The sequence below is a fragment of the Oncorhynchus mykiss genome, chromosome 5 (assembly GCF_057628025.1).
Source record: "Oncorhynchus mykiss isolate SJ-2025 chromosome 5, ASM5762802v1, whole genome shotgun sequence".
NCBI lineage: Eukaryota > Metazoa > Chordata > Actinopteri > Salmoniformes > Salmonidae > Oncorhynchus > Oncorhynchus mykiss.
Window position 1 is genome coordinate 74787225 of NC_143026.1, and position 14662 is coordinate 74801886.

Here is a 14662-nt window from a genome sequence, read left to right on the forward strand (position 1 = left end):
TTGGAAGACAAATCTCCGTCCCAGTCTCAGGTCTCTTCCAGAACGGTCCTGTATTTGGCTCCATCCATCTTCCCATCAATTTTAACCATCTTCCCTGTCCCTGCTGAAGAAAAGCAGGCCCAAACCATGATGCTGCCACCCCCATGTTTGACAGTGGGGATGGTGTGTTCAGGGTGATGAGCTGTGTTGCTTTTACGCCAAACATAACGTCTTGCATTGTTGCCAAAAAGTTGAATTTTGGTTTCATCTGACCAGAGCACCTTCTTCCACATGTTTGGTGTGTCTCCCAGGTGGCTTGTGGCAAACTTTAAACAACACTTTTTATGGATATCTTTAAGAAATGGCTTTCTTCTTGCCACTCTTCCATAAAGGCCAGATTTGTGCAATATACGACTGATTGTTGTCCTATGGACAGTCTCCCACCTCAGCTGTAGATCTCTGCAGTTCATCCAGAGTGATCATGGGCCTCTTGGCTGCATCTCTGATCAGTCTTCTCCTTGTATGAGCTGAAAGTTTAGAGGGACGGCCAGGTCTTGGTAGATTTGCAGTGGTCTGATACTCCTTCCATTGCAATATTATCGCTTGCACAGTGCTCCTTGGGATGTTTAAAGCTTGGGAAATCTTTTTGTATCCAAATCCGGCTTTAAACTTCTTCACAACAGTATCTCGGACCTGCCTGGTGTGTTCCTTGTTCTTCATGATGCTCTCTGCGCTTTTAACGGACCTCTGAGACTATCACAGTGCAGGTGCATTTATACGGAGACTTGATTACACACAGGTGGATTGTATTTATTATCATTAGTCATTTAGGTCAACATTGGATCATTCAGAGATCCTCACTGAACTTCTGGAGAGAGTTTGCTGCACTGAAAGTAAAAGGGGCTGAATAATTTTGCACGCCCAATTTTTCAGTTTTTGATCTGTTAAAAAAGTTTGAAATATCCAATAAATGTCGTTCCACTTCATGATTGTGTCCCACTTGTTGTTGATTCTTCACAAAAAAATACAGTTTTATATCTTTATGTTTGAAGCCTGAAATGTGGCAAAAGGTCACAAAGTTCAAGGGGGCCGAATACTTTCGCAAGGCACTGTACTATAACATTACTCAGTCTGAAAGAATAGATTGAATTGGTAATGTATGAATCAATATTTGATAAATCATAGCAATGATCACCTTGTATTTGGTTTTCTGATTTGCTGCCATTTGTGCCAATTGATTTAGACACTGTAGTTAACTATAAAGTACTATCACCGTATTCAGAGTTCTACTCATGAAGTGCACCTTGGCTTGAGCAGGGGTGGTCTCCCAGGTGAACAATAGGGCAGGACAGGCAAATGCGTGGCAGGAGGTGATGCAGCGTGCGCACAGTGTACCTGCTGGTCTCTATGGGCCAGCAGGATGTTGGCCTTCACTCCTGACCAGGGAAAGGTTCTGCCCAGATAGCTACTGTCCAAAGGCACATCTGATACATTTCACTTACTACTATCAGTAGTACACACTGATTCAACCTCCCAAAAACCAGCTACAGCATTGGAGCACAACTCACCCGAGGTAACCAGTCTACTGTACCCATTAGCTTACAGTTATGCATTATCAACCACATGACCAGGCATTTTGAAATCTACAACATCAAATATATCATAATACCAGCTCAGCCATGCAAATAACATTTAAGTTGTTTACCTATAAGCGTGACACAAACTGATGCATTGGTTTCTAATATTTATTGATGAGAGACAATACTGTGAAACCCATATAAAACAAATACGAACATGTATTCAGTCCGACAGAATGTAAAATGACAGTCAGTCATGATACAATACACAATGCAATACAGTAAATGATCAAATAGGAACATTACACTAATTGGAAATATATCACAACATTCTGTTTACAACTAACAATTTGTATTATTTACAAATATCAAAAGGTAAAACATTTTTAAATAGTAAGTGATGCATTAATAAAAACATTTTTTCAAAGTGCATGTTTATCCCATTCTATTTTATCATGAAAGTTGAAATGATACATTCAATAAACATGATCAAAAATGTATGACGGATGTACATAATGAGTCTGTATGATTCCATGGAGTGGTTTTAGCTATATATGGTGATGTTCTCCTACAAGAAGTACAGTTGCTGTGTTCAGGCCTTCACCACTTCATGATACAGTATCACCTAAACAGAGACCGGTTAACTCCATAAAGCCTGAGCAAATGTGGAGGATTACATATATGTTACAAATTGGTTATATATGTCTTACATATGTGTTACAGTGAATTCATAACTGCGTCAGAGCTGTGTAGCTTTCACAGTTTCCTTGGGAGCTTCTAGTGGCTCATTGTCTCTGGTTAGGGCTGGGTTATCATACATCTCTTGACTCTTCTTCCTCTCCTTACCACCCTTCTCTTCATCCTCAGTCTTCTGGCAGCACTTACAGCAGCAGCAGCAGCGGGTGCCGCAGAAGGCCATGCCAGACATAATCACTCCATCCCAGGGGGCCATGGAGTGCAGGGGGCGGGGCAAGAAGTCCCAGTTCCGGAGCCTGCTGGGCAGGTACCGAGGACAACGCGTCTGCATCAGGTTGACGATGATGATGAAGATGGCCAGGACAACGATGGGCACAGCCACCCCCACCAGGGCCTGCCAGCCGGCCAGGGAGAGCCCCAGGATGGTTAGGGGCATGAGGAAGAAGCAGAGCAAGAGGTAGATCGCTGCGAACCAGCGGTAGTTGGCTGTGCGGTTCCCCAGGGCTCTGGCCAAGCGGATGGGGATCCGAGTGAAGGGGATAGGATACCACAGCAGGATCCCCGCTATGTTGAAGAAGAAATGGCACAGTGCAATCTGCAGAGGAGATGCAAACAGGGTGAGTGAGACTTCAATAACACTGATGTATAGAGAGACAGAGTGGACAGAGAGCAATATGACACCGCCATAAAAATAAATGATTACTACAACAAACCTGCAGTGAGTTGGCCAGGGTTTCCCCGGGAGCAGCCATAGCAGCAAGAATAGCAGTGGTAGTTGTGCCGATATTAGAGCCCAATGTCAGGGGATAGGCTCTCTCAAGGCTAATAACACCAATACCTGTTGGACGATAGAGAGAAGGAATAAGACATGGGCCAGAGAAAAATAATACAGGCAGGGTTACATGATACTGAAAGAATACTTGAGTGTACCAGTAGGTTTGGATGCCATAGGAGCCAGCTAAAGGTAAATGGATAGATAGACGCTAAACAAATATGCCTAACTACTCACCAACAAGGGGCGTGATTGCAGAGGTGAAGACAGAGCTGCTCTGAACGATGAAGGTCATTCCTGCTCCGACCAGGATGGCAATGTAACCAGTGACCCAGCCAAAGGGGAAGGGGAAGTCTGAACAGACAAGACAGAACAGGTTGGCATGGGCTCCCGAGTGGCGCAGCGGTCTAAGGCACTGCATCTCAGTGCATCTCACTACAGACCCTGGTTCGATTCCAGGCTGTATCACAACCGGCCGTGATTGGGTGTCCCATAGGGCGGCGCACAATTGGCACAGCGTCATCCGGGTTAGGATTTTGCCGGGGTAGGCCGTTCTTGTAAACAATAATTTGTTCTTAACTGACTTGCCTAGTTAAATAAAAGTTAAAAAGCTTGGAGACCATAACCTTAAGATCACTTTGACTGTATTATGACCCCTTCAACATCAAAGTGAATTTTAGGATTACTTTCAACATAAACATCAAAGTGAATTTTAGGATTACTTTCAACATAAACATCAAAGTGAATTTTAGGATTACTTTCAACATAAACATCAAAGTGAATTTTAGGATAACTTTCGACATAAACATCAAAGTGAATTTTAGGATTACTTTCAACATAAACATCAAAGTGAATTTTAGGATTACTTTCAACATGAACATCTAAATGACCATAAGAATCACAGGATAGTCATGTAACAGGACCAGAGCACCTGATGTGACCTTCGATCTGCAGAGTGGCTAATCCTGTGTTATCAAACAGCGTTCTGAGTAGATTGGGAAGATAGCCAATGTCTTCTCACCTGTGTTGAGCACCTTTTTGATGACCACGGCCACCTGTCCCTTGAGCATGGAGTTGAGCAGCTTGACGATGAGGATGAGGCAGGTACAGAGGATGAGCAGGGACAGGGCCAGCAGGATGAGGCCCACAGCCAGGTCAGGCAGGTTAGCATAGGCAAAGATATGGTTACCTGCATGGGAAGATACCAAATGTTATTAAATATATACCTGAGACAAGGGTGGGATAAAACTGAAAGATTAGAGAGAAGGTAATTAGTTTGTTGAGATTAGTGATAAGGTAATTTTTCTGTCCTGATAGGACTTCCACTGATTTGATGGAAAGGATAGGAAGGAAGAATGTTACTTCAACAGTCAACATGTTTTTTTCCCCATAGCTTCTACACTTAGCCCTGACATGTCTGGTGACCCAAAGTAATGGGTTACTTTACAACTGGATCTGATCCAAGCCAAAATGAGTGATGACCCTTTCCCTTATTTTGATTGGCTGATTTTCCAAGCATACAGGTATTAATTTTGTTTGGCTGTGTGGAGTGCTGGCCCGTCGATCGGCCTTGGGCCACTCAGGTGCTTCAGCTGGCCAGAATGAATGGGACTTTTAAGCGGGTAGAGGGGGTGAGGGGAGGGTATTTGAGCAGGTAAAAGAGGTGAGAGGAGGGTATGTGATGAGTCACTAAATCGACTGAATGGAAGTCATTGTCCTTGTGACAGGTGGTGGTGGTGGTGGTGGGGGGGGTTGTTCTCTGGTTTCACAGATGTTTGGCTGAGCGTATCAGGTAATCCAAATTGCTCTGTATAGGCCTTTTGTGGGATCATGGGCACAGTGATTGTTCTGTACTTACATCTCTCTAGATTGATCGTCTCAGTAACATTTATCTGCGTCCATGTCTTGTTGCCTTCCACCCAACAGGGGACGCCGATTGTGCAGTTGGCAGCTGAGGGAACTGTTATATTTAAAAGAGTCTAAAAAATAATAATACAAGTTTTTTCGCCAATACAGATAAAATGCACAGTGCATAATCATTGTAATCAAAACCTATGGAAACAATAACATCCACATTGACTAGTAAAGAAAGGGCATTTTATTAAAGGTCCAACACAGCCGTTTTTACCTCAATATCAAATCCTTTCTGAGTGACAGTTAAGTACTTTACTGTAATTGTTTACCAATCAAATGGTCAAAAAGAAACAAAAATAGCTTCTTAGCAAAGAGCTAATTCAAGCTGGAATTTTGATAGGACTGTCTGGGAGTGGTCTGAGTTGGGAGGGGAAAACTGAAAATGTACTGTTTTTCGCAGAGAGGTTTGGAACTCTCTTATTGGTCTATTAACTGATTTACCACCTGGTGATGTCACAAGGCATGCCAAAACAGGCTGACACCAAAATAGGCTGACATTTCAGGCGGTCTTTTCTAACAGCGCACACATTAAAAGGGCATTATAATAATTTTCACAATTTCACAGTATTATTCCAAACTCATAGTGGAAAATATATATAAAAACACAGGAAATCACGTTTTTGACTGCACTGGGCCTTTAAGAAAATTCCACCTTCATCATGATATAGTGGCAATAAAGCACTGGTCCTTATAAGTAGAATCACTCTGGCCAAGCTAAAAGCTGTCAAACATTAACCCTGCGACAGAGGGCTTAAGAGATAACACTCCCAGCTATACTACAGATTTATCTTGTTTTCTTACTGTTGGAAAAGTCTTCATCATCAATCATCACAAACTTGGTCGATAATAACCCACTGTTTGACTATCTGATTAATAATTCTGTGAATTACCGTGATATTCTCTGTTTTGCACCAGATTTTGATCAGACTCTTGTTTCTGGCCGCTGGGTCACCCGTGGCAATGTCACTGATGACCGTTTTATCCAGCTAGAGGAAAAGAAAGGCTTCTGTTCAGTTATATATCATTTTATTATGGCCTACTAAAGTTCTCTATCAACTCAAATGTAACATTAAGCTGATGTTTCAAATATGTTTCAGGGTTGTATAGGTGTCTTGCTAGCCTTTGGAAAGTACTCAGACCCCTTGACTTTTTACACATTTTGTTACATTACAGTCTTATTCTAAAATGTATTAAAAAAAATATTTCCTCATCAATCTACACACAATACCCCCTAATAATGAAGCAAAAACAGGATTTTTGCTGATTTATCAACAACAACAAAAATAAATGAAATATAACATCTATCTACATAAGTATTCAGACCCTTTACTCAGTACTTTATTCAAGCACCTTTGGTAGTGATTACAGCCTTGAGTCTTCTTGGGTATGACGCTACAAGCTTGGCATAACTATATTTGGGGAGTTTCTCCCATTATTCTCTGCAGATCCTCTCAAGCTCTGTTAGGATGGGTGGGGAGCGTTACTGCACAACTATTTTCAGGTCTCTTCAGAGATGTTCGATTGGGTTCAAGTCCTGGCTCTGACTGGATATTCAGAGACTTGTCCCGAAGCCACTCCTGCGATGTCTTGGCTGTGTGCTTAGGCTCGTTGTCCTGTTGGATGGTGAACCTTCGCCCCAGTCTGAGGTCCTCAGCGCTTTGGAGCAGGTTTTCATCAAGGATCTCTCTGTACTTTGCTCCATTCAAATTTCCCTCAATCCTGACTAGTCTCCCAGTCCCTGCCACTGAAAAACATCCCCACAGCATTATGCTGCCACCACCGTAGGGATGGTGCCAGGTTTCCTCTAGAAGTGACGGTTGGCATTCAGGCCAAAGAGTTCAATATTGGTTTCATCAGACCAGAACATCTTGATTTTCATGGTCTGACAGTCTTTAGGTGCCTTTTGGCAAACTCCAAGTGGACTGTCATGTGCCTTTTACTGAGGAGTGGCTTCTGCCTGGCCACTCTACTATAAAGGCCTGATTGGTGGAAAGCTGCAGAGATGGTTGTCTTTCTGGAAGTTTCTCCCATCTCCACAGAGGAACTCTGAGTGACCATCGGGTTCATGGTCAACTCTCTGACCAAGGCCCTTCTCCCCCGATTTCTCAGTTTGGCCAGGCGGACAGCTCTAGGAAGAGTCTTGGGGGTTCCAAACTTCTTCCATTTAAGAATGATGGAGGCCACTGTGTTCTTGGGGACCTTCAATACTGCAGAAATGTTTTGGTATCCTAGAGCTGTGCCTCGACACTTTCCTGTCTCTGAGCTTTACGGACAATTCCTTCGACCTCATTGCTTGGTTTTTGCTCTGACATGCACTGTCAACTGTGGGACCTTATATAGACAGGTGTGTGCCTTTCCAAATCATGTACAATCTATTGAATTTACCACAGCTGGACTCCAATGAAGTTGTAGAAACATCTCAAGGATGATCAATGGAAACAGAATGCACCTGAGCTCAATTTCGAGTCTCATAGCAAAGGGTCTGAATACTTATGTAAATAAAAAAAACTAGATTTCTGTTTTAAATTGTTTATATATTGTTAGGTGCATTAGGGACACTCGTGATAATAATAAATGCCATTTAGCAGACACTTTTTTCCATAGCAACTTACAATCATGCATGCATACATTTTAGATATGGGTGGCCCCAGCGGGAATCAAACCGACAATATTTGCTGTTGTAAGCGCCATGCTCTACCGAATGAGCCACACAGGACCACCTATGTTGAAGCAATCTGTCAGTCGATGACACAGTCGATGACGTAGCACGCAACCATTGGTTGATGTCTGCAATGTCTGGGCAGGAGCAAAAGTCCTATCCTTTGCTTGCTCATAGTTAGTTAAAATCCCATGATGTACACCAGATGACATCATCCAGAATAGCATTTTATATTGTGATCAACAAGATGCTTCATGATGGTAAAATGCTGCTCCTACCTCTATGATGGCACTGGTGAGGGGGTCAGTGATGACGTTTAGCAGGTCAGGGGCATTGTCACCCCCCTGGATGTTAAAGGAGTCGATGACAATCTTGGTGAGTTTATACAGGACACCAGTGGCTGCCTCCAGCGGTAGCAGGATCAGCACAGACAGCCAGTTAAAGAAGTCATGCACCGTGGCACCAGCAAACGCCCTGGACAAAATAACACCAGGATCGACATCTCACTATCCAGCATGATACAATTCTGCTTGTTACCAAGCAACAAATTGGAATTATTTTTTATAGTCCAAAATGGTGAAGTAAACTTCTATCAATTTAGGCTGCTTAGAAAGTGATCCAGTCAGATGTACCTGCGGAACTCATTTCTGTCTCCTGCCTGCATCATCGCCACGATAGTGTTGGTGACTGAGGTTCCAATGTTGGCTCCCATAATGACAGGCACGGCAGACTGGACCTCCAGCACTTCAATGACGATACAATCACTTTAGGTTTATATGAGACAATAATCACTTGGCTTTGATGTAGTTATGTAGTTATGTATACAGATGTGTATGTATGAGTGAGTGCAAATGTGTTTGTTTACATTTTAGCAGATGCTTTCATCCAGAGCAACTTATAGGAGCAATTTGTGTTTAGTGCCTTGCACAAGGACACATACAGATTTTTCACCTAGTTGGCTTGGGGATTCAAACTAGCAACCTTTGGGTTACTGGCCTAACACTCTTAACCGCTAGGCTATCTGTTTGTGTGTATGTGCATCCTGTACATGCGTGAATGTCTATGTGTGCATGTGTGTATGTGTCCCATGTGTACTTGTATGTGTGTGTATACTCACATCCAGAAGACACCATGCTGACCACAATAGAGGAGGACGTGCTAGAACTCTGGACTAACACTGTGACCAGCACTCCAATCACCAGGCCAGCCACAGGGTTGGACAGCACCGCATTGTCCTGGAAGATGTCCCCGGCTGCCTTACCTATGGATACACAGTGACACACAGCCAAATGCATCATGAAAACATCCCATAAATGTTTTGATATCCATAAACAGACAATTTTATGATATTTAGAAACAGAATAAGAGGACAGTTGTAATTGTGAATAATATTGTGTAATGTCATCAACATGAAAGTATGAGAGTGTCATTAAATGAGCAGAGCTAAAACATAAGTATGGACAATGGGTCCCTTATCAGGATCTGGTTGACAACAAAGATTCACTTTTAATTACTTTACTTTGATTATGACTGTATATTATATGATTGGGTTGGGTTGAATTAATTTTGTCTACACTGACAGAGAGAGAGAGCGGGTTTAATGTTACCTCCAACTAGCTGGAAAGCAGAGCTCAGGACGTCCAGAGAGCAGACAAACATGTAGAGAAATCCAACCAGCAGAATAAACTTGACGATGGAAGTCAGAACCCGCATAACCTTCCCTTTGGCATCCAACTCTGTTTCCAAAGAGAGACTGAATTTTTGTTGGTGTAGTCACACAGGTTCTCACTTCAACATTGATTTTCATCCCAGTGATTGGCATTTTTCCTGTTTTGTTGCCTTACAACCTGGAATTAAAATGCATTTTTTGGGGGGTTGTATCATTTGATATACAGCATGCCTACCACTTTGAAGATGCACAGTATTTTTTTATTGTGAAACAAACAAGAAATAAGACAAAAAAATAAAAAACTAGAGTGTGCATATGGATGGGTTTCGCTGGTGTACAGAAATCTTTAAGTCATGCCACAGATTCTCAATTGGATTGAGGTCTGGGCTTTGACTAGGCCATTTCAAGAAAGTTAAATGTTTCCCCTTAAGCCACTCAAGTGTTGCTTTAGCAGTATGCTTAGTGTCATTGGGATGGTGGTTCACCATCCTGCTGGAAGGTGAACCTTCGCCCCAATCTCAAATCTCTAGAAGACTGAAACAGGTTCCCCTCAATAATTTCCCTGTATTTAGCACCATCCATCATTCTTTCAATTTTGACCAGTTTCCCAGTTCCTGCCGATGAAAAACATCCCCGCAGCATGATGCTGCCACCACCATGCTTCACTGTCGGGATGCAGTTCTCAGGGTGATGAGAGGTGTTGGGTTTGTGCCAGACATAGCGTTTTCCAGGATGGCCATCTGACGAGAGTACCTCCTTCCATATGTTTGGGGAGTCTCCCACATGCCTTTTGGCGAACACCAAACGTGTTCGCTTATTTTTTTCTTTAAGCAATGGCTTTCTGGCTACTCTTCGGTAAAGCCCAGCTCTGTGGAGTGTACAGCTTAAAGTGGTCCTATGGACAGATTCTCCAATCTCAGCTGTGGAACTTTGCAGCTCCTTCAGGGTTATCTTTGGTCTCTTTGTTGCCTCTGATTAATGAACTCCTTGCCTGTTCCAGGAGATTTGGTGGGCGACCCTCTCTTGGCAGGTTTGTTGTGGTACCATATTCTTTCATTTTTTTTATAATGAATTTAATGGTGCTCCTTGGGAAGTTCAAAGTTTCTGATATTTTTTTATAACACAACCCTGATCTGTACTTCTCCACAACTTTGACCCTGATCTGTTTGGAGAGCTCCTTGGGCTTCATTGTGTCACTTGCTTGGTGGTGCCGCTTGATTAGTGGTGTGGAAGACTCTGGGACCTTTTAGAACAGGTGTATATATACTGAGATCATGTGACAGATCATGTGACACAGATTGCACACAGGTGGACTTTAACTAATTATGTGACTTCTGGAGGTAATTGGTTGCACCAGATCTTATTTAGGGGCTTCATGACAAAGGGGGTGAATACATATGCATATACCACTTTTCCGTTTTGTATTTTTTAGATTTTTTTTAAACAAGTAATTTTTTTTCATTTCTCTTCACCAATTTTGACTATTTTGTGTATGGCCATTACATGAAATCCAAATAAAAATCAATGTAAATTACAGGTTGTAATGCAACAAAATAGGAAAATTGGCAAGGGGGATGAATACTTTTGCAAGGCACTGTATTGAGCACCCAGTGGTCAAAAGCTGTGCACTTTGTTGGGAATGAGGAACAATTTCAGATGCAACCACACTCTATCTCACCTGACCACTTGAGTCCAGTGTCCTGCAGTTCAGGGAGGTTCCAGGGGTCATCCTCATCCGGGTCCTTGTCCACCAGGTCCATGGTAGAATATGCCGGCAGGACGACTGAGTCTTTAGGTGCCTTACCAGCATCATCTGTGAGATTAGGATAATTGTGAGTGGAGGTTGCCTCTGTGTGTGGTGATGCTGCCTGGTGGTGAGGTATGGACTTCATAGATAGTAAAGCGTAGCCTACTGTACATACCAAGAGTGGGAGACGGAGTATCTCTAAATTCTGGATGAAGAGGCATTGCCCTATAGGAAAAAATAACTTACTTTGCGGTAAACCATGAAGATCATGTAGCAAACCTCAAGGTATATTGGAGTAAGGCTAAACAGTTTTGACTTGAATAAATCAATTTGGAAAGAAAAACATTTAAATGTGAAAAGCCAGTAACGGTTCAATTTTTAAATATTTTTCTCTCTCAGAGGAAACAAATACACAGTCCTTTTATATTGAGACACCTCTATTTGATAGTTCCTAAATATTTTATATTTTTGTATCCTCCAAAGCATAGCCAAGCAATCTTGTGCCTGTCACAAGATGTTACCAAATATGAGAATTTCTCCTTTAAATTATGGAAACTTATTCCATGGGAATAACTCATGGTGATGTTGCTTTTTCACATCCACATTGATAAAGTCCACAGAGAAATACAAATATGACTGTATGCTAGGGGCCTACAATCCTCAAGAAACCATTAAAAAAAAGTTGAATCAGAAAAGCTCTCTAAGCTCAGATTTTCCAAGGTTCAAAATGAGTTATCTCAAACAAAAATTGTGTACAACAGAGGCATACTATGCCTATTACTAGGCTATAACTAATACAATGAATACCTATTATTCTAATAATAACAATAATAGTTATATCATCGTTATCTTTGCAACATTTGACAAAAAAAAGAAAGCGAGGTTAAACAGCAGAAAGTAGCACTCCTGAAAACAAGCTCGACCAGTCATTGGCTACACATTGTGTGTAGCTGCATGCCAAAAAGAATAATAATAATAATAATAATTTAGAGGTTATAAGCAAATACAACTATAGGTAACAATTCCTAACATATCCTTGTTTGTTTGTTGTAGTTTTATTTTGTTGTGATATTACCTGAATGAGTCTTGTTTGTAATGTATGATGTATTGCAGTATGAAGAGTGGTAATACACACCTGCAGTGGAGGCTTTTGCAGGAGTCCTTCACCTGAGCTACCTGGATACCGCAAGCTGCTTATAAAGCACAAAACACGCTGGACCCTGACTGTTCAAAGTCCGTGGCAAAAGGGGCGCTCTGACAGTGAGTGAGTGATCTTACCAGAGCATCTGCAGTGAATGTAGACCAGGCAACATCAAATGATTAGTGTATGATGGAATATTACTACTCTGGCATGGGTTTTTACAACTTTGTTGGCACTAGGTAGAAAGTAGGCTAATGCCTGTCATAAACTTTTTTTTTTTTTTTTGCGGGATGATAGTAGCAGTCAATTTCAGAATATGGCGAAAAGAAAAGTAGCAAATGAACTAGGCGTAACCAAATAACCTTGATGATTTCAACATGGATGTAATGTATTGCCACATTTTCAAATATCTAAAAGGCCAGTTTGTGAATATTTATCACACTTTGATTGAGAATAGGGTATTCAAATAACAGATTTATAGAAGTTTTGTCTTCCAAATTTAATTAAGACTTTAAACAGGTTTAGACCATCTAGATTATTGCTAACCCTACCCCTTTTCCTGACCTTAACCTAATTATCCTGAACTGCTACGTTAATTATCTTATTAACCTGCTACGTTAATTATCTTAACCTGCTGCGTAAATTTCCCTAGAACCTGCCACAAAAAAGTCGCTTTCGATTTGAGCTGTATGAAAGTGGCATGTTTTTAGGTTGTCCTGGCCGGCTCAGTTTGCATTTGTGTGAAATGCATTTCTCTTCTGAGTGGAGAAAACATGCTCTCTGGTGGTGGCTTGTGGTGGCATTTGTAGGTTAAGCCAAATTCTTTGGCAAATATTGTAGAGAACAAAAAAAAAAGTATGCTGTAAGTAAAGTAAGTAAGTAAGTAAAGTATGTTGTGGGTAAAAAATGTTTAAGATCTACAGTGGGGCAAAAACGTATTTAGTCAGCCACCAACTGTGCAAGTTCTTCCACTTAAAAAGATGAGAGAGGCCTGTAATTTTCATCATACTTCAACTATGACAGACAAAATGATAAAAAAATATCCAGAAAATCACATTGTAGGGTTTTGAATGAATTTATTTGCAAATTATGGTGGAAAATAAGTATTTGGTCACCTACAAACAAGCAAGATTTCTGGCTCTCACAGACCTGTAACTTCTTCTTTAAGAGGCTCCTCTGTCCTCCACTCGTTACCTGTATTAATGGCACCTGTTTGAACTTGTTATCAGTATAAAAGACACCTGTCCACAACCTCAAACAGTCACACTACAAACTCCACTATGGCCAAGACCAAAGAGCTGTCAAAGGACACCAGAAACAAAATTGTAGACCTGCATCAAGAACCTCAGCCACCCGAGCCACGGCCTGTTCACCCCACTACCATCTAAGGAGGAGACAGTACACGTGCATTAAAGCTGGGACCGAGAGACTGACGAACAGCTTCTATCTCTAGCCCATCAGACTGTTAAACAGTAACCACTAGCCGGCCTCCGCCCAGTACCCTGCCCTGAACCTTAGCCACTGTTACTAGCCAGCTACCACCCTGTACGCTAACCTGCACCTTAGAGACTGCTTAGCCCTATGCACATAAAGTCATTGAACAGTGGTCACTTTAATCATGTTTACTTTACATACTGTTTTATATCTATATACCATATTCTAGTCAAGGCTCATCCTATATAAATGCTGCTGTAAACACATTTTCCATTCATATACTGCCCATACAGTCTATACACACCATTATATACAGCGCATTCGGAAAGCATTCAGACTTTTTCCACATTTTGTCACATTATAGCCTTATTCCCTCATCAATCTACACACAATACCCCATAATTACAAAGCAAAAACAGATTTTTAGAAATGTATACAATTTATACAAAATATACATTTACATAAGTATTCAGACCCTTTACTCAGTACTTTGTTGAAACACCTTTAACAGCGATTAAAGCCTTAAGTCTTCTTGGGTATGACGCTACAAGCCTGGAACACCTGAATTTGAGGAGTTTCTCCCATTCTTCTCAGCAGAACCTCTCAAACTGTCAGGTTGGATGCGGAGCATCGCAAAGCTTTTGTCAGGTCTTTCCAGATATGTTCGATCGGGTTCAAGTCTGGGCTCTGGCTGGGCCACTCAAGGGCATTCAGAGACTCCTGTGTTGTCTTGGCTGTGTGCTTAGGGTAATTGTCCTGTTGGAAGGTGAACCTTCACCCCAGTCTGAGGTCCTGAGCGCTCTGGGGCAGGTTTTCATCAAGGATCTCTCTGTACTCTGCTCCTTTCATTTTTCCCTGGATCCTGACTAGTCTCACAGTCCATGCCACTTAAAAACATCCCCACAATATAATGCTGCCACCACTATGCTTCACCGTAGGGATGGTGCCAGGTTTCCTCCAGACTTGACGCATGGCATTCAGGCCAAAGAGTTCAATATTGGTTTCATCAGACCAGAGAATCTTGTTTCTCATGGTCTGAGAGTCCTTTATGTGCCTTTTGGAAAACTCCAAGCA

At 41.8% G+C, this 14662-nt stretch overlaps 1 protein-coding gene across 1 annotated transcript; it reads right to left on the minus strand.

The window, feature by feature from the left end:
* Positions 1 to 1710: 1710 nt before the first annotated feature.
* LOC100135942 (sodium-dependent phosphate transport protein 2B) lies at positions 1711 to 12330 on the minus strand. The gene is made up of 13 exons (XM_021604256.3): positions 12149 to 12330; positions 11189 to 11238; positions 10945 to 11079; positions 9205 to 9333; positions 8715 to 8858; positions 8230 to 8341; positions 7876 to 8071; positions 5829 to 5924; positions 4883 to 5003; positions 4046 to 4213; positions 3262 to 3378; positions 2966 to 3090; positions 1711 to 2847 (listed from the first exon to the last, which is right to left on the minus strand). Exons 2-13 carry the CDS (start codon positions 11232 to 11234, stop codon positions 2296 to 2298), a joined length of 1941 nt encoding a protein of 646 aa, XP_021459931.3. The 5' UTR covers positions 11235 to 11238; positions 12149 to 12330; the 3' UTR covers positions 1711 to 2295.
* Between the last annotated feature and the right edge of the window lie 2332 nt (positions 12331 to 14662).

Coding starts and splice junctions, on each gene's coding strand:
- LOC100135942 (XM_021604256.3), bottom strand. CDS start 11,234: ATGCCTCTTCATCCAGAATTTAGAGATACTCCGTCTCCCACTCTTG. Junction 9,334..10,944: donor CACTGGACTCAAGTGGTCAG/GTGAGATAGAGT, acceptor CTTTGGAAACAG/AGTTGGATGCCAAAGGGAAG. Junction 3,091..3,261: donor TGCAATCACGCCCCTTGTTG/GTGAGTAGTTAG, acceptor ATCGTCCAACAG/GTATTGGTGTTATTAGCCTT.